The sequence below is a fragment of the Rhinolophus sinicus genome, linkage group LG03 (assembly GCF_036562045.2).
Source record: "Rhinolophus sinicus isolate RSC01 linkage group LG03, ASM3656204v1, whole genome shotgun sequence".
Classification (NCBI taxonomy): domain Eukaryota; kingdom Metazoa; phylum Chordata; class Mammalia; order Chiroptera; family Rhinolophidae; genus Rhinolophus; species Rhinolophus sinicus.
The window spans coordinates 69,716,910-69,741,966 of record NC_133753.1 but is presented as its reverse complement, the minus strand read 5'-3'; the positions used below and the strand labels follow the sequence as shown (position 1 = coordinate 69,741,966).

The following is a 25,057-nucleotide window of genomic DNA, read 5'->3' as shown; positions in this document are numbered from 1 at the left end:
GTAAACTCTGTATCTGTCCACTACTTGGATGAAAGTACGGCCTTTGGTGGGCTAAGTCAGTCAGTACTGTTGAACCCAAAACAGAATTTTTTTTTTTTTTTTTTAATTAAATTTATTGGGGTGACAATTGTTAGTAAAATTACATAGATTTCAGGTGTACAATTCTGTATTACATCATCTATAAATCCCATTGTGTGCTCACCACCCAGAGTCAGTTCTCCTTCCATCACCATATATTCGATCCCCCTTACCCTCATCTCCCACCCCCCACCCCCCGCCCCCCTTACCCTCTGGCAACCACTAAACTATTGTCTGTGTCTATGAGTTTCTGTTTCTCATTTGTTTGTCTTGTTCTTTTGTTGTTTTTGTTTTATATACCACATATCAGTGAAATCACATGGTTCTCTGCTTTGTGACAACATGGATGGATCTTGAGAGAGTAATGCTGAGCGAAACAAGTCAGCCAAAACAGAATTTAAGAAAAGTGATTGCTGGGGTGGCCGGTTAGCTCAGTTGGTTAGAGTGTGGTGCTAATAACACCAAGGTTGCCAGTTCAATCCCTGCATGGGCCACTGTGAGCTGTGCCCACCTTACAAAAAGAAAAGTGATTGTCGATTGATACTATCTCAGGAAGCAAAGGAAATGATTTAAAGAAAGTCCGTAATGGCTGTTCCTTTGTATTTGTAATAGACAGTCAGGGGCCTACCAAGCAGTGGGGGTAGGGGTACAGGGCTGCAGTGGCTCATTCTGCCCCCAGTACATGCAACGTGGGGATGCACTTAGGGTTTGCCAGATTTATCACATAAAATACAGGAGGCCCAGTTAAATCTGAATTTCAGATAAACAAGACTTTTTGACCGTAACTATGTCTTAAATATTGCACGGGACACAACTTACACTAAAAAAAATTATTCCTTGTTTATCTCAAATTCAAATTGAACTTGGTGTCCTGTCTTTTATCTGGCATGTCTGTAGAGAATTTAAAAGCATTAATAAAAATCTACTAAAAGTTGCTTCACTTTTTATTACCATTATGCATTGGCAATTCTAAACAAACTCAGGGATAAAATCCTCCTCCCTGCAAGGGTGGACAGTGGACATGGGTGCAGTAAATATACTCAAAGGCTCAGCGCGTGTCCATTTCCACCATCACTAGTAACAATAGTTACCATTTAATGAGCACTTACTAAATACCAGCACATTTGCCTATATCATTTCTCTTTGTTAGCACTACTTCACAATAAGTATCACCTGCATTTTCCTAGCAAGGAAGTTGAAGCAACTTTGCCACCAATGACAAAGCTGGCTTTGAAGCACATTTACCTGATCACAAAGCTTGTACTGTTTCCACTGTGTCATGCACTATTGTTTTTCTGTTTATAGGCCCACCCCTCAAGGACTAACTATATGACCTAGAATGATAAAGCTTGAAGAATAAGCCCCACTTAATTCTCTAGTTCGTCTTTTAAAGGGGCTGCAGATAATTGGATTGAATTTAGGCACTTTTTTCACTCTACCCATAACCACTCAACTAATGTTGTAATCTCTGTCTACCTGTGACCTGCCTGTCAATCTCTTTTGGGTTCTCCAACCCACTCATTCTCTTCCTCTCTCTCCGACAGGTACGTACCCTATGTTATATCCCTTCATGACCCAAAGCATAAGCAAACTGGTTTGACATGGTTAGTCAGAGAAATAGCAGACTATTCCTGGGCCACTTCAAGGCAATCCGCATGGTTTTGATTCCTTTGTTATCTCCTCCGTCTGTGCAAGTTACATGTAATGGGATTCTGACATAAATGAGAAGTTATGGGAACCTTCCAGGACTTGTCAAGTCACACAGCAGAGCAGACTCTTGCTTCTTATGCTCGGGGCCAGCCCTGACTTGCAGGATTAGTGACTTCTACTACCTAGCATTATCCCATGGCTTCCCTCCATGAGAATATGTATTCTTCAAGAGAGAAAGAGAAAAACTAGATCTCGTCATGAGAGTGACTATTGTCTTTATTACTCATTTGAGCATGGTCCATAAGCAGTGTGGCTCTAGTAAGGGGGGAAAAAGACTTTGGAAAACTTTGGGAGAACTTCTGAGAAAAGATGGCCAATTGAACACTCATTTGGATTGAACGCTTGTGTGGGATTTCAGTTCCTCTTGAAAATTACTAAAACAGTGACAGAGAGTTCTTTGGAAGCATACACACAAGAACACAGAATGAGAGAGAAACACATAACCACAACATTTCTGAAGCTCAAAAGGTAAATAGACAAGTGATAAATGAATTGGCCAAATAAGAAAGCTGAGTTCTACTCCAGAAGTGGAGAGAAATGAGATGCAATCCAATTTTTACCACAGGATTCATGCATACCACAAATTCACACATAAATTCACACATATACATACATAAACTTTCATGTATATTCATATGTAAATAAATCAATGAAATCAAGAAAATTTCCCAAAATGATGGACACAAGCTCCTAATTTAAAAAGTCCCAGAGAGATTCTAGCACAATAGAATAAAACAGAACCATACCATTATTAGAGTATTCCAGAATACTTAGCACAAAAAGAAAAGTTCAAATACTTCTAAAAGGGGAGAGGGCAGGGGTGAGATGTAGAAACACATTACACACAGAGAATCAGGAAGCAGCATGGCTTCAGACTTTTCAATGGCAGCGTTAGAAGCTAGAAATGGATCAGAATTCTGAAAGAAAATTATTCCCATTCCAGAATTTATATCCACTAAATTATTGATCAAATATGAGGGCAGAATAAAAATGTTTTCCAACATGTTAAGTTCCCACAAAACTTACCTCCCATGTACCCATTCTCAGGATGCCCCTGGAGAATGTGCTTTGCCACAAAACAGGAAGACAAAGGTGACAAGAAATAAAAACATCTGGTGGATAAGGGAGGTGAAGGGATGCTCCAGGATAGACAGAGAGCCTGGGATGATAGCCAGGCACGAAGAACAAACATTCCAGATTAGATTAGGTCAAAAGAATCATGGAGAAGTTTCTTGAGGAATATGCAATCTGATGTATCCGAATGTTTTGACAAGATCTCGACAACTAGTAACAAGTTTGGATTTCATTTAGTGACAAGTACATAGAAAGCAGAACAAATTATTAATAGGAAAAAAATCGTTCATTCTGACTGTGAGGGAGTTTGGGGGAAAATGTTTGGGAAAGGTGAATTAATCCGAATTTACACATATCAGCTGGGACTGGGAGTTGTTTTTGCAAAGTCATAAAAATGTCAACACTGAGTATTCGTCTAAGTCAGGGACGGGCTCTACCGGGAGGGGGCTCGTGTGCGGTGGGGGGAGATCGGGGACTGCTCTTCGCAGAGTGCAAAGAGTTCATTTGTTCTTCTCTGTGCACATATAACTTTAATAAATATTAGAAAATAACAGCAAACCGAAGCATTTGTAAGTGATAGCTTAGTTACGTTTCAGCAGTGAAGGCGGGTATGTGGACGGGTACTGGGACTTAGGAGATGCAGTTTAAAAATTCACTTCTGCCTCTTACTAACCCCGTGATAAGCCGTGCAACTCTGACAAATCACTTTACCTCTGTGAGCCTCGGCTGAAAGAATGGAGCTATCACCCTACCCCCTGCCTCGCTCAGAGGGACATTGGAAGGGTCAGAGGAGCAGTGTATGAGGAAGTACTTGGGGAGGTGTGGGAGGGATTAACTTAAATTCACTCAGAGCCATGTAGTTTGCTCCTGCATATTGTCGTGTCCTAGAAGGGCGAGGGGAAATTGATCCGTGAGGACAAGCCTGGCTAATTTATCACCTTTTAGGAAGCTCCAGAAGACATGCCTTGAATGATTATTGACCGTGCCTAATTTATTAGCTCTTTCCTCCTTCGCAGCCCGTTTGTCCACTGCAGCAGTGTGCAAAGCCTGAACTCTGGTGCGGACTGAATACATTAGCCAGAGTCCTGACTGCGTTGCCATGGTGTTAAAAATATTTAGTTTTGCAAGCAAAGTTTTAGAAATGATAAAAGAAAAACTTTGATATGATTTATTTTTGTAAAACGATTTCAACAAAACAGACAGAAGGAACTGGGGTAAGAATTTCAGAAAGGCAGTGGGTGTAAAATGTTGATTAGCATGGTGACTTCTGATGCAAAGCATTCAATTAAGTGCAGCATGGTGGGGAAAGGTCACACATTTCCCAAATGGAATGCCTTCAAAGACAAGCTGTACAGAAAAAAGAGAGGATACGGAAACTGAAACCTGATTCACCCGTTTAATTAATGGAAGAAGTTTGTGTTTTCCTTTGAAGCCCTGATTGTGACATCGCTAGGTGGGAAGGATGAGTTATGTTGTCCCGGTTTCCTCCTCTCAGTTTTCACTTTATTTCTACCCTTTATTTATAGATCAACACAGTAAATAGAATTTATTTTTTGTGTGTTTTTTTTCCTTTGACAAGAGACATAAAATATTGAAATAAAAGCTATGATCATGGAAAAATCTGAGTCACAAGTCCTGAATTCGAATTTGTGCTTCACAAGCTGTGTAACACGTGGCCAAGTTTCATCCCCTCCATCTCCGTATCCCTGTGTGAAAAGGAGGGTGTCCCTGCCGCTTCACTGGTCGTTTGAGAGGATTAACTGGGATCCTCTCATAAAACAACTCCCTTTGCAGAGTATAAGAGGAAAACACTCATCTTTGATTCCCTCTGTGCCCTCGTAGCCGACATCCAGTCCATGAGCAAACCCTGTGGCCTCTTCCTTCAGAACATGCCTTGAATCAGTTTATTGCTCTCCGTATCCACACTACATTTCTAGGCCAAAGCACCACCTTCCCTCACCTGGGCCATAGCGACAGATACCTAACAGGTTTCCCTGGTTCCACTCTAGTCCTCCCTTTAATCCAATCTCCATACATCGGATAGATCAGGCCACTTCGTTGTTTCATATTCATTATCCTTGGGGGAAAAATCCAACTTCAAAACTTGCAGCCATGACTTACAAGTTTCTACACAATTTGCTGTCTCATCTCGTGGCAGCCCACCCCCTCCAGTCTCACAGGCCATTTTTGTGTTGTGTCCCAATGAGTTTGTTTCTGCTTTAGGATGTTTGCAGCAGCTATTCCCTCTGCCTAGAGTGTCCTTCTAGACACCCCCATGTCTTGGGCCTCCCCTGATCACCCAAACTACAGCAGCCATTTTGAATAGTCACTCTGTATTACAGCCCACAGTTTTGATATTGTTATCATTTTCTGTCTATTTATTTGTAAATTTTCTCCCTTTCCTTCTTCAGGAAGGCAGAACTCTAATGACCTTTCTAATGCTTATGTCTACTGTGTTGGTCGGTATCTGCCACCATTATTTGTTGAGCAGGAGAATGAATGAGTAAATGAATAAATAGTAGAAAAGACTCAGCTTACTTCAATAATTGCTGACCTTGCTATTAGAAAGAAATTTTTATTTCCTTATGGGCAAAACGAGCATAAATGAGTAGAAGTCTTAGGAAGACAGATTTTAAAGCTGTCCAAACGGAAAACTGAGGACCTCGAGGGGTAATGGGTGCCTCAATACTTCTGCTTGGAAGACTGTTCAATGGGTGGTATATATGGTACCATCAGGAGTAGTTGTGCTAGATAATTTTGAAAATACATTCCAACTCTGAGTTTCTAAGATGATGATTATTGATGTGCTATTTCACGGCATTCTACAATTCTCCTTATTCAGTAAGGATTATTAGGTTCATCCCTAGACTTAGATAATTAGAACCACTAAAAAAATCCCTGGAATTCTGGCCGTTTAACAGGATATAAAAGTCAACTGTAAAATTATATCAGGTTTTCTTTTTCTAAATGGTTCTCAAGGATCTGCTTTAGAATTAATTCATGCCTCAAAAATTCTAGTGTTGATACCATCTAAAAGTAATTTTTATAGAGTAGGATTCTTACCCAATATGGTTGGTTAATGGAAAAAAGTTGGCCCAAATCAGGAATCATAGAATATGATACTTGCATCCCTTAAGCTTTTATTTAAAACAAGTTAAATATATCATTTGTGTGGTTTTTGATGCAGACTTGAGGCCCTTTGTTGAATTACAGATGTGTTGAATGGAGTTTTGTGGGTCTTCCCTACATATTCTATCCCCATAACAGATCACCTATGGTTTCCCTTTTGTATTTTTAAAGTGAAGTCGTGGCTCTTGCAAATATCACCACAGAATCTTTGTAGATATTTATAATTATTCTCAATCTTTTACATCTGTCTTGCCCTCACCTTTTTTTTTAAATGAACTTTTTTTTTATTTTCACGTGGAATAATTTTAGATTTACAGAGAAGTTGCAAAGATAGTATAGAAAGTTTGTATATAGCCCTTATCCAGCTTCCCCATTGTTAACATCTTACATTGTTGTGATAAATTCATCAAAACTAAGAAACTGGCATACATTTCTATTAACTAAACTCACTAGTGTTTATTTGGATTTCACCAATGTTTTCATTAATGTCCTGTTTTTGTTCCAGGACCCAACCCTGAGAATCACATTGCACTGAGTTGCCATGTCTCCCCAGTCTCCAATAGTTTCTCACATCTGTATTTAACCGCAGTATTTTAGTTTCTTCCACTTAAATTTATAAATGTAGTACTTTTCCATAGTCACATTGCTACAGTTTACCATCGACTGATTAAATTATGAAATTGCAATAAAGAGAAAAATTGACATAAACAGGTTTGGAAACTACACAACTGTTCTTGATAAGGATGCTACTCAACTATAGGAAGAATTGCTCAGGGAAACCAGAGAGTCTCCTTCCAGCTGCAAACTTTCAGCGTGCTGTGGGAATTGGGTAGGAGAAATGGAAAGCAGCACTCATTTGGCAAGTTCATTGGCAAGAGTGTCTTTTGCATTTCCCACTCAAAAAAAGAAAAAGGTATTAATGTGGTTATAATGGTGATACCTTATTTGTGTACAGAGCTTCATCTTTTACAGTGGAGAAAACAGGTCGCCAAGATAGGAAGTCATACAGCTGGGATCACCCAGCCAGGCATAGAACGTGGGTGTTTTGATTACCAAATCTACGTTACCATAAATTTGTGTCAGGTGAAAACATTTTCTTCACAGAAATAGATTTGTGGGTGGTTTTGTGAATATCAAAATATTTTCTTACCCAAGTAAATTGTGTATCATAGACCTTATGGAGGATTCACAATTCACAAATGGATTCTTTTTGTCAAACGCACAAGTGAGTCAAGTTAGAAGGACACCTCTTGAGTGTCTGCAAAGGGGATTGGAGTTTTTGCCAGTGTTTTTTATTCCCCCCAGATTTGGCCACAACATGGCTCTTAGATGGATATAGGTTGTGGACCATGACTACCTTTTAGGTACCCATGGAAAGATCAGTGACCTACCTGGGAAAAAGCAGCCCTGGTTCAGGTCTCCTCTGTGCCATGTAATAACCTAGTCTCCCCCTACCCTCCCTGGCCTTCTGCTTCCCCATTTAAAATGGAGGGGTCCCAGTGGTGGTACTTGGTGATTTTTGGTATCCATTGCCTTGTTCCTTACCGTTTGCAAAGCACTTTCATAGAACTTCCCTGTAGGTGGTTAGAGTAGGAAGCAGGACAGCACAAGGCCAGCGGGTGTGACAGCCTGAGTTCAGATTATGACCCAGCCACTTAGTATCTGTTTGACTTGACTCATCTCACCTAAAAATAGGGATAATGGCAAGACTGAGCTCATAGGATTCTTGTGACGAGTAAAATGAGGCACATAAAGCAGGCTGAGGTCTGAGATACTGTTGGCCATTACGAGCTGTTTGTTTTCGATCATACAGGTTGAGGACTTGATATAGTTTTCAGGGAATGATTGAGTACAGAGATAAAAGGCTGTAGGCACAACTCAGTGTAGATGACCGGGCGCCGTGAGATAAGTAACTTTCTCTGTGCCGTAGCTCACAGAAAGACGAAAGCCCACGGAAAATCTAGAATGACCAATGTACTGCAATGAGCTCATTTGACTGGGTTTTTAAACTGTTTTTTTTTGACTGTTTTGATGGCCTTTAAAAACACCATCAAATCTCCAGGTATCAAAAAAAAAAAAAATCTCCCAAATACAAGGAGGACCTTGTTTGACCTTTTCAATCAGTTCACTTGTTCAGCAAATATTTATTCAAAGCACAGAGTTAGCTGCTAATTTTAAATGAACTCACCAAAATATCAAGTCATTTGTAAACACATTTTAAGAGCAAGTGTTACCTTCATTTTCTGAGGGAGAAATTTATTCCTACTTTCTCTTCTGATTTCTCCTGGCAGGAACAGATTATACTAATCTGTCCCTAAGAACAGTGATTAAACTTGCGGTCTGTCTGATAGGTGGGGAAGATGTGTAGAGTTTGCCCTCCAGCTGTTTGGCAGGTTCACAAAAACATTTGCAAAGCCCTTCCTATTATAAAGAGAATGAACAATTATTTGCTACCTGCTGTTCAAGGAACTATACCTTGGAATTACAAATATCTCGCTTGTTGTTTTTTTAATCCAGGACACACCTCCCCTTAACACCCTTACCACACCCCAAAATTGAGTGTTTTAAACTGGGGCTGTGTTTTCAAACTGAAGTATACTTTTCATGTGTTACTCTTCTTCCTTAAAGCTATTAAAAAATTAATTGTGAATCAGAATCAATGACATGTTCAAGTCAGTGACATGGAATTAAAATACAAAGGCGGCTAGTCTAACAGGAATAATTACACGATTGAACAATTTGCTCAAAGTCCTATCACAAGTACCTGACTCATCTCGAAGACAGAGACAAGTTGCTGGGGCTCCCCAGGGCAGCAGCAGATAGCGGAGATGGGCCTCCCTTGCTTTTAAATTTTATCACTTGGGCTCATTAACATCAGGGCTAGAGATGTGAGGGAGTTTAATAGGCATTTCAAAATCTGTTATACCCACCCTCTCCCAGGGGAGAATTTCCCCTTTACCAGTCCCCCATCCTTCCTAAAACATTTACGCACACTCATGTGGCATGTAACCACATAATAGCCTCCTGTTACAGACCTCACCAACTCACCTTCTCTAACCTGGCAGGCCCTGGGATGCAGACCACTGAGGGTGCTGGACCAGTAACTTTCCCTGTGCCATAACTCAACAGAGAGACAGAATCAATGACAGGTTTACAGGAGAGTGAGGCTTTAAATAGCCGAGGTCAGTGTCTGGAGGTTTCCCGTTAATACCACTAACAGCATCCTGCCAGCGAGTCTATTGGTCACTTTGTTACCCACTTTCAACTATTTCTGATTTTCAACTTTATTTTTAAACACATCCTAAGAAATCCCAACTCCCAGCAAATTGACAATGCAAACCCTCTTTTTCTGAAGCTTTGTTTATAGGCCACAATTCTCCGGACAGATTTACAAGTGTCTGTAGAGTTTTAAAAGACGATTGCTTAACAGGCATTAAGTGAGACACATAGAACAGTGTAAATATTTTAGCTGGAATAGGGGATTTTTTTTAAACATATGAGCCAAATATTGCATTAAATCTGAAGACAGTGGCAAACTGATTAACAGTAGTTGCCAGCTTCATGCTTTGGCAGTGATTCCCAGGGCCAAGATTAGATACCAGAATCCATCCACCAGCTTCGGTTGTGTGTTTTAAAATAACTTCCCATCCTTTTCTTTTCTCTCTTCTCCTTATGCCTTTCCATATTTTCTATTTTATTTCTTCATGGTTTATTTAGATGTAAACACTTTCCAGAATAGAAAATTACAGTTAATGTGACTAACCAGTAAAGGCTGAAATCGGAACATGGGCCCAGGCCGAGGTCAGAGAAACTGCAGAAGGTTTGCAGCTGTCCTGGTTGAGCAACGTGAAAGCAGGTTGCTTTTTGCTAATGGGCTTACGTATCTTAATCACTGGTCTCTTTGTAGCCAGCTGTTGCACTGCTGGAAGGAAATAATCCTAAAATGAGCATTGCTACCTTTTCCACTTACTGATTTCCTTGGATCATAAAGAGGCAGGCCTGTCGCCCTCAAAATTTATTTGTGTAAGTTCGTCATTTAATTTTAGTAAAAACTGCCCTGCAATAAGCATTTTGTCTTCAGAGGAAGTCTTCTTTATTTAAGCATTCCTATAGGCAAATGATTTTCCTGATTTGATCAATGAGTAGGATATATTGCTTGACTTCAAATGTAATTTCTTTGAGAACGGGGCATCTTACCCAACAGGGCTTTGCTCTGCCTTTGCCAATTCCATTGGCGGCCTCTTAACTTTTACCCACTGATTTTCACTAAAGATACTTCTTAAAGTAAGACTCACTTGGTTGCCAAAAAATGTGGGCTCTATCTAGTCTCTGCGAATCACTTGAGTTGTAATCATATGTCCAGATCATTATTTGATATTGTTGATCCACAGGTCTGAGCATCTGAAAATTATGTGTTTATAATTATATAAATGTGTGTGTGTGTGTGTGTGTGTGTATTAAAAAATCTGAGTGTTTGATGTAAATTTTTTTAATTAAAATTTATTGGGATGATAATGGCTAGTGAAATTACATAGGTTTCAAGTGTACAATTCTGTAATACATCATCTATATCTCACATTGTGCATTCACCATCCAGAGTCAGTTCTCTTTCCATCACCATATATTTGATCCCCTTTACCCTCATCTACCACCACCCCCATTCCCCTTACCCTCTGGTAACCACTAAACCATTGTCTGTGTCTATGAGTTTTGTTTCTTTATTTGTTTGTCTTATTCCTTTGTTGCTTTCAGTTTTATATCCCACATATCAGTGAAATCTAGGGTTAACCACAGTGTAAGACTAGGTTTGAGGCCTGCCCCTGAAAGCAGCCATATTTAATTTGAATATAAATTACACTATTGTCAATACCAGAGGAGTTATCTGAATTTTGGGGGGGCCTACAGGCCAGTTAAAATGTTACTGGTGGAGGTACCTGAATTTTGGGGGGCCTTCAGTCCAGTTAAAATTTAACTGGCCCCCCAAAAATTCAGATAGCTCCACCGGTATTGACAATAGTCTAATTTATATCAAATTAAATGTGACACATAGAGCCTTTCAAAAAAGTTGCTTTCAACAGCAGACCCCAAACCTAGTCTTACACTGTGGTTAACCCTAGATTACCTTTTATCAACTTTCGAATGTCACTGGTTGTCTTCACCTTTGAGTAAATGACCTCAGTGCATGTATGGTCATCTACTGTTTGCCATTCTAGAGAGTAATCACTACCAATGCAAGGGCCACAGGCCCTATATTACAGTGACAGGCACAATTCTGGCTTATATGTAGCCAGCCACCTCTGCAAAGCAGTTGAGAAGGCACAGTTTTATTTTCGAAATCTCTCCCTTTTGTCTTCCCCATTTTGGTACTATCCATGTTATACCAAAAGCAGTTTGTGTCTGTCTATCAAGAACTCTAAAAAATGTTTTTCCTATTTTACCCACAATTCCACTTCTCATATATATCCTAAAGACGTCATCTAAACTCAGAATAAGTTTTTATGGGCTCCTTATGTTACTTAAAGCCTGAATGATTCATTATAAGAAGAAAGTAGAAAGGACTTTACTGTTCGACTGCAGGGGAATTGTTAAGTGAACTAGGGTCCATCCACTTGATGAAATTTTATATGCCTGTTAAACACAGTGCTTCTGAGTTTTGTGAAACAATATGAGAAAGTGTGCATGATATGTTTAATAGAAAGAATAAAGATACGTAAATTTCTCTATCAAACGCAAGTATATTAAAAAAATAACGTATAAAGGCAACCCCTATAAGGAGTGTGTGTGTTGCAGAGGCCGAAACACTAAAAAAAAAAAAAGGTACTAAAGTATGAAATAGTGTATGTTCTGGTCACAGTATCATGAATGATGTTTTTTCTGCTATTTTTTTTTTTTTTTTTTTTGTAAATGTTTATCACATTTCTTTATGTGTGTTACCTTCATAATGCTCTTTAGAGGTTAACTGCTGTTCTCCCCAAGATGCACGTCCTTCCCCTTCCAGATGCTCAAGAATTTCATGTTTGGGGCTGCCTGCCCATGGCTTCCTATTATACAGTCTACCTAGCGAGCAGAACCTTGATAAATGAGCCTTTCTCCTCCCTTGTAACTCAACTGTTTTGTCTATTGCTTGAAACCTAGCCTTTTCAAACCAGTCTGAGAAATGAATTTATACTAAAGTGTTAATGAATTTCTCTTTGGTAAGGTTTTCTTTCTCCCCTGCTACATATACATTTCTAAAGCGATCTTCTGAAGTCAGTGTCTTTAGTGCAAGGGGAGGCTTCAAAATGGTAGTGATTTTCACAGGGACCATGGGAAGGGATGCTTTTAAATAAATAGATGGATCCCTTAACACTCTATAAATCAAATCATGTCCAGTCCATCTATGTTTAGGCCTAGTCATGAGTAGGTGATTAATGAATATCTTTCAGCTAATGTCTCACAGACCAAGGCTGTGTCTATAACCACATAATCATCACAGTGGAAATTCTGACTCAGCTGTGATGTTTGATAGGAGGGACCTTCGACTAGTACTTTAGACTCTTCCATGCAAATGCTGTAGTGAGTGGCCCAGCTTCACAAGTCTTTCCAAAAGTCCTAAAGCATGTTGGCATGTCCTCACTTGGCCCTGTCACTTCTGCTTAATTTTTTTCATGGAGAATACTCGTGATCATGGGACATTAAGGTGAATTTGGTCTTGGGCAGCCTCCCTCTGTGAAGTGAATCAGCATCACGGGATTCTCCTCGGCTCAAGATCCCTGGTGGGTTTATTTTTATGCAACATTCCTCTGGAGAAAGGGGCACCCACTCTTGATCAGAGTAACTCCGGAGAACATCTTTTTGGACGGAGGGATGTTCCTCATTTTGTTATTCTTTCTCTAGCTTAACTTTTTAAACAAGTGGCTATGGAATCTGTCTCCATTTGCCTCTCCCCTCTCCAGTTTGGCTTCCTCCCTCCACCCCTCACTCTCTGAAACTGCTTTCGCGATGACCAGTGAATTCCGTGTTGTTAGAATCAGTGGTCACTTCTCTGTCTTCTACTTGACCTTTCAACAGTACTGCACCCAGCAGTCACCTCGTTCTTTCTTGCAATCCTGGTTTCCTCTCAGATCATGTGATTCCACACTTCTACTTTTGTACTTTCCTGCTCATTCCCCATCCTTTTCTGGCCTCTCCTCTAGATGCTTACATGCTTCAGGGTTTGTCCTGCACCCCTTCTCTTCTTTGTGTACATTCTTTCCCTATCAATTCATCTACTTTCATGGCTTTAAATAGCACTTTTATGCCTATGACTTCCTCATGTGTTATTTCTATCCCACCCATGCAGCCTAAACTGCAGACGTTTGTATGCAATGTGAGAGTCTCATTAGCATCTCAAACTTAACGTGCTCTAAGTAACATGCCTGATTTTCCCCCTCAAACTTATGCCTGGCTTTCTCCCTTACTCTAGTCAAATCTCTAGTCAACTATTTTCACAGTGAGACTTTTCCTGACCACTTTAATAAAGATTACAAGCCTCTGACTTCTGTGGCCTTATTTGGCCTCCCTTCCCTAACCAGAGTAGTTCCAATTCCTTAGGGTCCAGTTCCTTTGATTTCAGCTCCTTCATTCTCGTTCCTTTGAGTCAAAATCTAGGCACAGGACACTATAGATCTGCGAAAGAAACAAGGGATATGTCCTAAAGTTTCAACATACTGTTACCATTTAACTTATTTCAAAAGACCTATGCATTCTCATAATGCTTTACTTTTACTCATCATATTTACTCTTTCTGAAACCACTCCCTTCTTCCTTTATTTTCCTTGGCTGTCTGACTAACTCCTCCGTGACCTTCGCAATTCTACTCGTAAGTTATCTTTTTTGGAAAACCTTCCCTGGCTACCGCCCAACCCCAATCTGAGTTGGAAGCCCCTACCCAGTGTCCCACGACACTACACTACATCACAATTTGTTGATTTCCTTGTCTCTCTGTTACTAGACTCTTATGAACATTTTTAGAGAAGAGATGACCAACAGATCTGGTTAAATATTTTCCCCAACATTTAGCACAGTGGCCTAGTGCAGATACTCAGTAAGTATTTTGAATGCGTGAGTATGTGTGTAACCTATATATATACATACAATACAAAGTAGGGCTAGAAACCTGCCTGTCTCCTGTAATCCAAGCACAATTTGTGCTCAAATCCCATCTCTGCAGAAAAACAAATCTACCCATAAATTTGAAGGAAAAGGGATTTAAAGGGTACATGGGGTGTACCCTTGTGAGGTGTCTCTGTTCTACATTAGGTCCAAACTCAGTGTAAAATTCAACCCCTTCATTAGTATTCATAGCCCATATTCACTCACAGCAAGCACAGAGTGCAGGAAGTTGTATTGAAGCTGTGGGGATACCTCAGAGGCCATCCTTCTCCAATTCAATTGTTCTTCTCTCTTGCTACCCTTATCTCTCGGTGTCCATCTCTTCTCCTGAAAGAAATTCCAACTCTTCTTCCTCTGTCAGGAAAGACAACATCCCTTTCCCTGCAGCTAGAATGTTAGATAACATCCACTCAAATCCTCATCTGGAGATGATGGGATGCTTTTGACGCCAAAAATTTGTCAAAGAATTTTGTTTCCAGTAATGACCATTTCCTTTCTAAGAATTTTAAATTTGGCTTTTAAGATTTTTTAAACACATGTGTCTTGTGTCTAATTGAATGAATGTGAGTAAAAATGGCATGGTGTTCAATCTACTTATGTTTTCTCCAGCCCCTGCATCCATCTGCATGTATTATACTTATAAAGAGATACATCTATATTTCTATAGAGATATATTTTTTGGATAAAATATCTGTACTGCGTGTATATGACCACCACCCCCACCCCCACTACCACCACGATTTGGTAGTTCATTCATTTATTTAGCAAGTACTCACTGAGTACATTGTATGGGCTGGACGTTATAGCAGATGTCAAGGGTAAAATAGGAAGCAACATATTCTGTTTCTGCCTAATGGGGGAAAACAATCAAATCATCATGAGAGTTATAATAAAATTACAAAGGGGAAGTATATAGTGCTATGAGACTGTGTAACACAAGAGAGCTCATTAGTATAAAGCGGAGGGTCGAAAAGAAATCCTGATGAAGTAACCTTTATGGTGAGATGAAAATGATCACTGATCCACACTAGGCCCTGATTACTAGGGGTAGAGAAAAATGTCACTGGCGAAGGAACCCCCTGATGGTGAGAGGGAGCTGATTATGCTTGAGGAACTGAGAGAGGGTCACTGTGGCTATCACACAGGGTATAGGAGGGAGAGTGTGAGTGACACTGAGGGGGCAGGCGGGAGCCAGCCCAGGCAGGGCCTTGTAAGAGCCCAGACTCTAAGAGTAGTGGAAACCATGGGCAAGTTTAAGCAGGGGATTGACACACTCAGGTGTGTATTTTCTAAAGGTCACTTTGACTCTAGTATGGAGAACAAATCAGAAGGAAGCCAGGGTGGATGTGGGAAGAACCCATAAGAAGATATACAGCAGTCTGGTGGGAGTAATGGATTCAAGAGCTCTTCCAGAGATGAAACTATGCGCTAGATGTGTAAACTTGTGAGTCACAGTCCTAGAGATGGTTGCTGAAATGTTTACCTGAATGAGAGTTCCTAGAGAGAGAAGCACAGCATGAGAGGACAAGAAATGTTCAAGAACTTGATCATTTAACAGTTGACTATAGAAGGATGAGGCTACCGAACAGACGCATGAGAGAAGCCAAGAAGGGAGGACATGGGACTAAGGGACAACATATTTCAAAGAAGGGGAAGTCTTTAACAGAGTGAAATCCTGCTGGGCAGTGAACTAAAATGAGATTTGAAAGAAAACAGAAAGGACACTGACAACAGGATGGATTCACTGGTGACTTCGGGGTGTTTTTGCAGTGTCATAATAGGGATGCAGTAAATTTCACTGGGCCTAGGAGTGAGTGGTAAGTGAGAAATAGAAAAAGTGAGTATTTTTTAAAGTTTGTGAAAGAATTTAGACTATAGTGTAATGATTTGTTGTTTACTAAAATATGCATATTAGGAATACCAATTTATTCAAAGAGTTTGTGGAGTGGCTGTCATTGTTTCATGCTGTTCTTGGAAAAGAAAAGAATAAAACCATGTACAATATGTAATCTAGCTAAGGTTAGCACTGTTTGAATATTTTAAATGGATAGCATTTTACTGTTGAATCTACAAAATGCTTTCTCATGTATGTTTCACTTAGTTCTTGTGAAATTTCCTATATCAGGGAGGTGTTATATAACTTTCCCAGCCAATAAAGAGTATGGAAAATGAAAAATAAATACTGTAACTGTATCTTTAAGTTGATAGTAGTTCAAAGAGGAAATTTTTCTAATGTTTTGATTGTTGATGTATATGTATGAGTATATACATACATATTATTGATATATATAGATATATATCATATGTAAGAATATACCAATGCTCTCGTTTTAATTTAAGTTAGAAAATTCTTTAAGTGTCTTGCTTGTATTTGCCTTCATTCCAATTATTTGTTTAAGAGGTCTTTTATTTTGATAACATTGGTAACTTTTGAAGACTTATGTGTTGATTTCGCAAGTACATGTGTATTCCAAACTCATTTTCCACTTCAGATACATGGTTTAATAAGTATTATAACTATAAATGTCTAACTACTATGCTGTATACCTTAAACTAATGTAATATTGAATATCAACTGTAGTTGAAAACATTTTTTTAATTTACTATAACTTATAATGGAGACATAGTCATACCTAAGATTTGAAAAAAAAAATCACCCTACCTTATAAAAAAAAGCACAGATAGGACATTCTTCACTTATCTGCTTGTTATCGTTCCAGTTTACTGCTTGGAGTTTCTACTTAGCCTTTTTTAACAGCTTTATTGAAATATAACCACATTCCATATAATTCACCCATTTAAGGGTACAAGTCAATGATTTTTAGTATATTCACAGTCTTACAACCATCAATGAAATTAATATTAGAAAATTTTCATTACCCCAAAAAGAAACTTTGTACCCCTCAGCCATCACTCCCTCAATCTCTCCATCCCTCCCTCCCCCAGCTCATGGCAACCACAATTTACTTTCTGTCTCTATCAATTTGCCTATTCTGGACATTTCATATAAACGGAATCATGCACTTGGTCCTTTGTGACTGGATCCTTTCACTTAGCATAACGTCCTAATTAGCTTTGGAGGCGTAGACACTATATTTGTACAGACACAAAATGGCTCTGGTGTGTGTAAGTTCATCTATGGACATGCATTATTCGGAGCTAGCATGCTGACCCAGGTACCATGTGTATAACAGCTATATTTTCCCTCCTTATACCCCGTTGCCCATTCAAATTTTTTGAGCACTTTGGATATAGATGTTTGCCTTTGGATGAATAGAGTCATTAGGAGGAATAATTTGGACATGATAATTACATCAACTGAATTACCAAACAAGAGTACAGACAGAAAACATCTTTGATTACATGTAGGTTGTCCACACAACAGTCATTAATGCACAGTTGTCTATTCTAGACCAGAAATTTGGGCTTGGGGTGAGGGACAGTATTTAGCAAAAAAAAAAAAAATGAGTCTAACAGTCCCCTTTGAAATCTAATCTAAACAAGTTTTTTTCTAGATTAGATTTTCTGTCTGCCCTCATACCACCCCACCCCAGGATTTACTCTAACACCCCTCACTACTCACTGTGCTAAACCTTAAAATGCCCTCCATATTTAGCATTGGAGCTCAAGAACGTGAGATAGGCACTTTTTATTTCACGTTTTTGTCAGTTGTTTTTGGCTTAAATCAACTTGAAGTCTTCTTTTATGTAGTCTTTAAAAATATATATATAAAATATATATAAATATATAAAAAATATATAAATATATAAATATATAAAATATATATAAATGTATAAATATATAAATATATAAAGATATATATAAAATATATGTAAATATATAAAATGTATATATAAAATATATATAAATATATATATTTATATATACACATATATGTATATATGTGTGTGTATATATACATATATATACATATATATATATAATAGCCACAAAATAGTACATTCTCATTTGTGCAAAACAATAAGCAAATTTAAAAATTCTTAATATTTTACTAGTTTTATATATGATTTTCCCCTTTCATACAAATCCGTGAATTGCAGCTAGCCAAAAAGCCGTTTTTATTTTACTATTTTAATACATTGGATTTAATGTAATTTCCTAACCATTCAGTTCCAGGCCAATACCGTGAAAAAGACTTGTGTAGGTTTGTTGTGCTAATATCGCAATTTTGACATCTGAGTTTGTTTTTTAAGTTTGTTTTGATAAAAGTGTGTTTGGGGGTAGGAAACCAAAAATTCTCTCTCTCTCTCTCTCTCTCTCTCTCTCTCTCTCTCTCTCTGATGTGCAGAGCGTTAGGAAGGACGTTATGCTATCCTAGTATTACTAAAAAGCGTCATTGGGGTACATTATGCTACCATGAAAGGAACTAATATACAGGCTTGCGTGCAATTCACATTACTAGAAATAGTCATTACTCTGTGCCCTCCCCACTAAAACATTTTTGTTGGTGATCCATTCACTACAATGTCTGAGGGGAGGGATTTTAGTCTGGTGTGTTTTTTCACTGATATAGCACCAGTACCAAGTACGATTTGTGGCACATAGTCGGCACACCGTAGCTACTTGGTGAGCTGATGTGTTTGTTGAGTGAATTCCTTCAGGATAAACCCCTAACCCCGCATCGTGTGACTCTGATGTGGATCTCTCACTTAAATCTCACTGATACAATCTTTTACTTTAGTCAAACCGTTCTGTGTGTTGCAGTGACAGTCCTCTGTGATGATCCTTTGGAGCACGGAACTCATGGAAAGCACAGGGACCTTGTAAAAGTGAGGGAGAGGTAGGCCTGCATAGAACCGTGCAGGGCTTGGGGAAGGAGTTAGGTAAGCAGAGGAGAGAATTCCAGATTGAAGAAACAGAGTCTAGAGAAACCTTTCCTGTCCTCTAAAGATATATTCTGACCTACTAAGCCCATGCAGAGGTCTTTCAACACAAAGAGAGAGATGTATTCCACATTTTCTTAAAAAGTACCCATGTACATTTGATCTGTTACAACAATTAAACATATATTAGATTTTGATTAATTATATCTAGATCTTGCCTGTGTGTCAATCTAACCTACCCATGCTTTTTAAGTGGCTCAATAAATGTTATTCCTTATTCTTGGGGGGATCAAAAACAAAATAACAGATAACCACCTGTGACCTTAACTGTCTAATATCTAAAATCTTAAAACATTCAAGGCCGTGTCTTTCCTTCACTAAAATGCTTCACAAGCACTTAATCTTTAAATGAGAATACTTTCAATGTTATTGTCTATTATTTCATTATGTATTGGTTTTCAATATTTAATCACTCTATCTTTCACAATGATCATTTGTAGTTAACTTCAGAAATTGATGTATTTTTAATTCTGTCAAAAATTTAATGGAAAGAAAAAGAAAGAGACCCCGCTGTGACTTTGGCTTTTAACATTGGAACTCCCGGCACAGCCTGTGTCTGAGGCAACCTTGGTGGTCTAGCAATATTGTATACATGTCTTGTGGGTAGACAATAAACAACATTTGTGGATTTGTCAGTGACCTCTCTCCTTGATGCACTGCTAGTCTCCAGTGTCATCATTAATTAGTCTTCAGATCTCCCTTTTGTCTGCTGGAAAGCATCTTGGATAAACCAAGTTCAGAAGTTGGAGCACAACTGTGCTGAGGCAGTCAGAGTGCAGCCCTGGGCTTTACCCGTGCGGAGAGATTTAATTCTAATAAGCCGCGTGGATAGCTGGGCCCATTGGGGTGCAGAGAGAGCCTCAGCACAGCAGGCCAGCTGCTCTCATTTGTGCTGAATTCAGTTTCTAATTTCAGAACGCTGAAGCTCAGAGGCCTAGGGCACTTGTTTCACATTTTACTTCATCTTGCCCAGGAGATTCCTCAGTGAACTCTCACAATGAATTGTGGAACTTCAGTGAGGGGATGACAGTCATGATCCCTAGGTTCCACACAGGAGATTTCCACCAGGGTCTATTTCTGTAAATATGGTGCGCAGCATTTGTAGTGACCGATCCCCAGCCATGACGCTCTTGCCGTTCTGTGACGTGTTTCCTGACCAACTTTACTAAATCATAAAAATAACATACTATGAGGCTGCTTGCTAATGCCAGTCATTCTACAAACCACTTTACATGTGTTATCTCACTTAATTTTTGTATCATGCCTGTGTGTGGGGGGGGGACAGTCCCCATCTCGCAGATGAGAAAAGCCACAGCCCATCTGAGGCCAGGTCGGTCTTGATCCAAGCACCAACCCTTTACCACACCAATATAGAGCCTCATAGTATGTGAGCACTTTATGGGCGTGATGGGCTCTGTCACCACAGCTGGGACAAAGGGAAAACCGCAATCATCAACCCTTTTAATTCAGGCAAAAGTGGAGGTTTTGCTTTTGTAATTAGAAAAAGAAGCTCTACCTTTGGCATTGCTTGGGCTGGGGAGAGGTAACCCTGAAGAAATCACTGTCGTGGCTGAAATTATGCCCTATTATCACAATGCAGGCATGCCTCGTCCTATTTACTTGTGTTCATGAAAACTAGTTCTCTCTAAATGGAGTTGTTGGCATTTGAATGTAGTAGAGAGCAAGTTAAAGGATTTAAAAGATTCTCCCGATTTATAAGGTGAGAAATTCTAGTTTTCCTTTAAATATGGCTCCCTGTGTTCTCAGAATCACAGATGGATATCATCAGAAAAATTTACATGGCCGTGAAGGTTTATTGAAAAATGCTGATTCCCACTGGCCAGTCTTCTGCTTCTCAGAACTACCTGGTCAGGAGAATGCTGTTTGCGGTCCTGCTTGTGCCTTATGGCATGAAGTGGTGGGTGTTTTGGGGGGTCTTTAAAATACACTGGGCCCTTTCAAATCACGTTGGGCCGATCACAGTGTTTGTAGAGTGAAGACACTGAGACCCTGTGGTCTACCTCTCCTGGAAAGGGAGGAAAGAGATGAGAAGTTCACACTGTACCTTTGGAAAGCCCACTCTCAGTCTGGGTTATTTGCTCATTTTTTTTCAACTTTCCTCCACATAAGAATCTAGTTAAGGTGAGGAAATCTGATGCTTTGGCCAGATGTGCGTGGAGCCCTCTGGAGAAGTTGGGGGATGAGTATTTGAAACCCATAAGATGGCTTTGCAGGGATTAATATAAGTACATAAATAAATACAATTAAAGGTAAAACATAAATGCTCCACAGAAGGTAGATGTTTGAAGGATACTGAAACTTAACACTGAAAAAAGCTTTGTTGGTGGGGCAGTGTCTCAGAGAAACATTTTTAGGAGGGACAAGACTTTGTCAGATGCAGTAGAAAGTATGTAGGGGATGAGAGCAGAGTGACTCCATGGCACTGGGACCACTGGTTGGTGTAATTTGAAAATGTTGCATAATTTTTGTTTGGTTGGTCAAATATATATGGGAAATAGAGCTGAAAGGTAGAATGGTACCAAAATGGAAAAGACCTTAAATCCCAGGCCCGGGAGTTTGAATTTAACTGAATTAGCAATGAGAATCCATAATACTTTTATCTTGTTTTGTATCTTTCCTCACTTTGTTTACAGTGGATTCAAAGCGATCAGAGAAAACTTATGCTTCAAAGTTAACTATTGATCTCTCGTCCCTTAAAACAAAACAAAACAAAACAAAATGGTAATACTTTCCACTGTTCCCCATCTCAGGACATGGCACTTGCAGCCATGCCTTGCCCATCTTTCCCTCTCCCTCAGCCCTACATCGACTGCATCACCAACACCTATTTGTACCTGCAAATTATATTCCAGCTCCATCTACTCTATCCCTCTCCTCCTCTCTCTGATACCACTCCAGCCCAAAGCACTACTGTTCTAAGAAGAGAATAATGGCAAGAAGGAGGTACTTATCACTTGGCCACAGGTCCATCTACTAGAAAAGAGGTAAAGGGAAACCTGATAATAGTAGAGAAGTTAAGTAATTACTCTAGGACAAATAAGACGACAAAGAGAGGTAAACGTGTGGGGGGAAAGGAATGTTTTGAAGTGATGGTTTGGCTGGTTTTAAAGAATTTGTTTCCCATTTGTTCCAGGTAGGATTTGCATTTCTTCAGTAAGATAGATCATTAAGGAAAAGAAATGAGTCTTTGCATCTCAACGGACAGGGTTCCATAGACCGCATAGGAATGGTTATCAGAATAGCTAATCACAGATATTTAAAATAAATTCGATTAAAAACTTTAGGAAGTAACAATGTCAAAAGACAGAGTCCGAATTTAGGCCTCTCGTGTGATCTGCCTCATGATCCCTGGTTACTGAGAATGTAGCTGATTCTGAACTTGACTCAGGAAATGAGAGTTCCCTCGCATTATACTTTCATCCTCAGCGCAATCCTGTAGTCTCCCAGAGTTGTCTAGGATTTCAGCAATCTAGGTGGCAATATTGCCAGAGAAAAGCGTCAAGGAACTATTAATAGTGTCAGGGGACACTTGAGTGTCCCCTGTGCATTTCCTGTGCTTCGGTGCTGACAGGTTTTGTTGCTTTGCTTGCATAGCAAACATTCTGGGATGCTGGTTTTGAAAACACCGAATTATTGGATACGAGTTTCCCAGCATAAATAAAGGCCCCCTTTCCAACCCTCTTCCAAATACCTCTCGTAGCTTACCTTTGTGCTTCAGTAAATTCCTCCAAGATATGGAATACACATTTCTCTATTTTTCGAACCAGATGACATGATTTCTTCATGGGGAAAATCCAATGCGCTCTTGGACAAGAACATATCAGTAATTTCTGGCCACATTCACTAGACCGAAATGATCATGACTCAGCTCTAGCTTTGGAAAAATGAAGCCTTTCTTCCCCCGATGCATTTCTGCCACTGGCACACACATATAGAAACCTTGGGAAAATGCCTCTTGCCTGGGCCAATTGCCTTTTGTAATGGTGAATTATGGATTATTGTGGTTTCCATATCACCAAGTCAGAGATCTCTGATTTGAGGGGGCTTGATTATCAAAAAAGCACTCTATTATAAATTCCAGATAGTATGTCTGAGGTAAGTCACATATGAAATGACTTCACGTGTGTGCATGGAGTATTAATGGGATGAGTGGGTGAATGGGAACTAAGCCCAGAAGGGAGATGCTGGGCTTAGTTCTCAGCCTGGGATATGGGTGTCACCCTGAGGAATTGCCAATTTGTTGGTTCTGGGCAACTTGAATGCTTGAGAATTTCTGCAAAGTCTATTTCACACTCTACTTTTGGAGTGTGATCTGATAAAGGTTGGGACCCTTAATTCCTGGGACTGGTCCTTCAGTAGTTTTGCCTCTCTGTGTTTTCGAGAAACCAAAAGGAGCGTACTTCACCTATCCCAAGTCAATGCTTTTGCTGCATCTCTAAAAGGAAAGTTGAAGGTGATACATTTTCCTGTTCCTGAAGAAAGGTGTGAGCTAATTACTTTTAGTTGTGTTGTTTCTGGTTTTGCTTTCCCCCTTTGAATTTGGCTAAATCGTGACTGATAAGGATTTTACACAATCAATACCCAAGTGCATAGCTCAGGGCATGGGCTCAGCAAATATGTGTTCTTGGGAAGTCTAATTCCAAACTTCTCTTCACAGCAAGTGAGAAACAGATGGCAGTGGTGTGCAAGGAGTCACCAAAGCAGTATCTCCAGCCTTTCAAGAACAAACTAGAAGAATTCTTCCAGAAAGGTAGGAAGCTGTGTCAGCTGCACATACGTGATACTGCAAAACACGCTTCATTCCACCATCTTTCTCTGAGGCCCACTGTCGCACGCATCCTAGCTGGCCACTGGCAGCTCCAATGATTGCATTAGTCCACCTTCCCATGATGGTTACATACTCATGTAGATGAAGTTGTCCTGTAACTTTTATATCATCTTGCAAATCTGTTTTAATATTTAAAAATGTTTAACATTACTCCTGTTTTTATAAACTTTGGGGGGAAGACTTTTCCTCTGTCTCATCATGGAACCCAAGAGGACCCTTAGTACATGTTAACTGACAAACGACGTACATGCAGAACTTAAGCAGTCGTGCATTTCAGATTTGCGGTCAGACTAGACAGGTGGGTGGTGATTATCTTCCTGGTTTTATGAGTGTAGCAACTTGGAAACATGTGCTGTATTTTCCATTGCTTTTCAGAAAGGAAAATTGGGGTCAGGTGAATGTCACACATCCAGCCACTTGGCACCCATCAGCCCTTTGGGGTTAGATGGAAGTGATATGCACGAGACGCAGGACTTATTTAGAAAGCGTACCAAGTTGTGTTTCTTCTCCATGATTTTGGCAGGAGTAGGGAACTTTTGTTGATCACTGTTAGTGAACGTGGAAATGTAATGCCTTTGGGATATTTCCTATTCTAATTTATCAAATTCAGCTTAAGACGTGAAACAAAAATAAGTGTGGGGCACAACTTCCAGTTGTAAGATAAATAAATCCTGGAGATGTAATGTACAGCCTGGTGACTATAGTTGACAAGACTTTCTTGTATACTTGAAAGTTGCTATGAGAATAGATCTTTACAGTTCTCATCACAAGGAAAAAAGTTGTAACTGTGTGGTGATGGATGTTAACTAGATTTATGATGATAATCATTTCACAGTATATACATATATCGAGTCATTATGGTCTACACCTGAAACTAATATAATGTTATATGCCAATTATATCTCAATAAGGAAAAAAATGAGTGTGGGGCAGTCAGAGGGAGCTTTTGCGTTTGCTAGAAAGCCAGAGGAAATGCATGTAGGAATCTTTGGGGCTATATTAACATGCTGTTTCTATTTATTAATAAGGTCATGTGATACCGCACCATCAGGAAAAGACCATTAAGCAAGGTGAATCCATACAGTATGGCCAAACCACCTTGGGAGTTGGCAGGGAAATTCTCAGGCCATGAGTCAGAGCAACTCCTCTCCTGCTGCTCCCTTAGTGCAGAGCTCGCTCC

The 25,057-nt window shown here is 39.5% G+C and overlaps 1 protein-coding gene across 4 annotated transcripts in view; it reads left to right on the top strand.

The window, feature by feature from the left end:
- The window catches only part of FMN1 (formin 1), a 379,042-nt gene that overhangs the window by 264,594 nt on the left and 89,391 nt on the right, over positions 1 to 25,057 (top strand). For all 4 annotated transcript variants that reach the window (XM_074327935.1, XM_074327933.1, XM_074327934.1 and 1 more), the window contains one exon: positions 23,707 to 23,799. In XM_074327935.1, the coding sequence (XP_074184036.1) occupies positions 23,707 to 23,799 (93 nt within the window). The remainder of the gene's footprint in view (positions 1 to 23,706; positions 23,800 to 25,057) is intronic.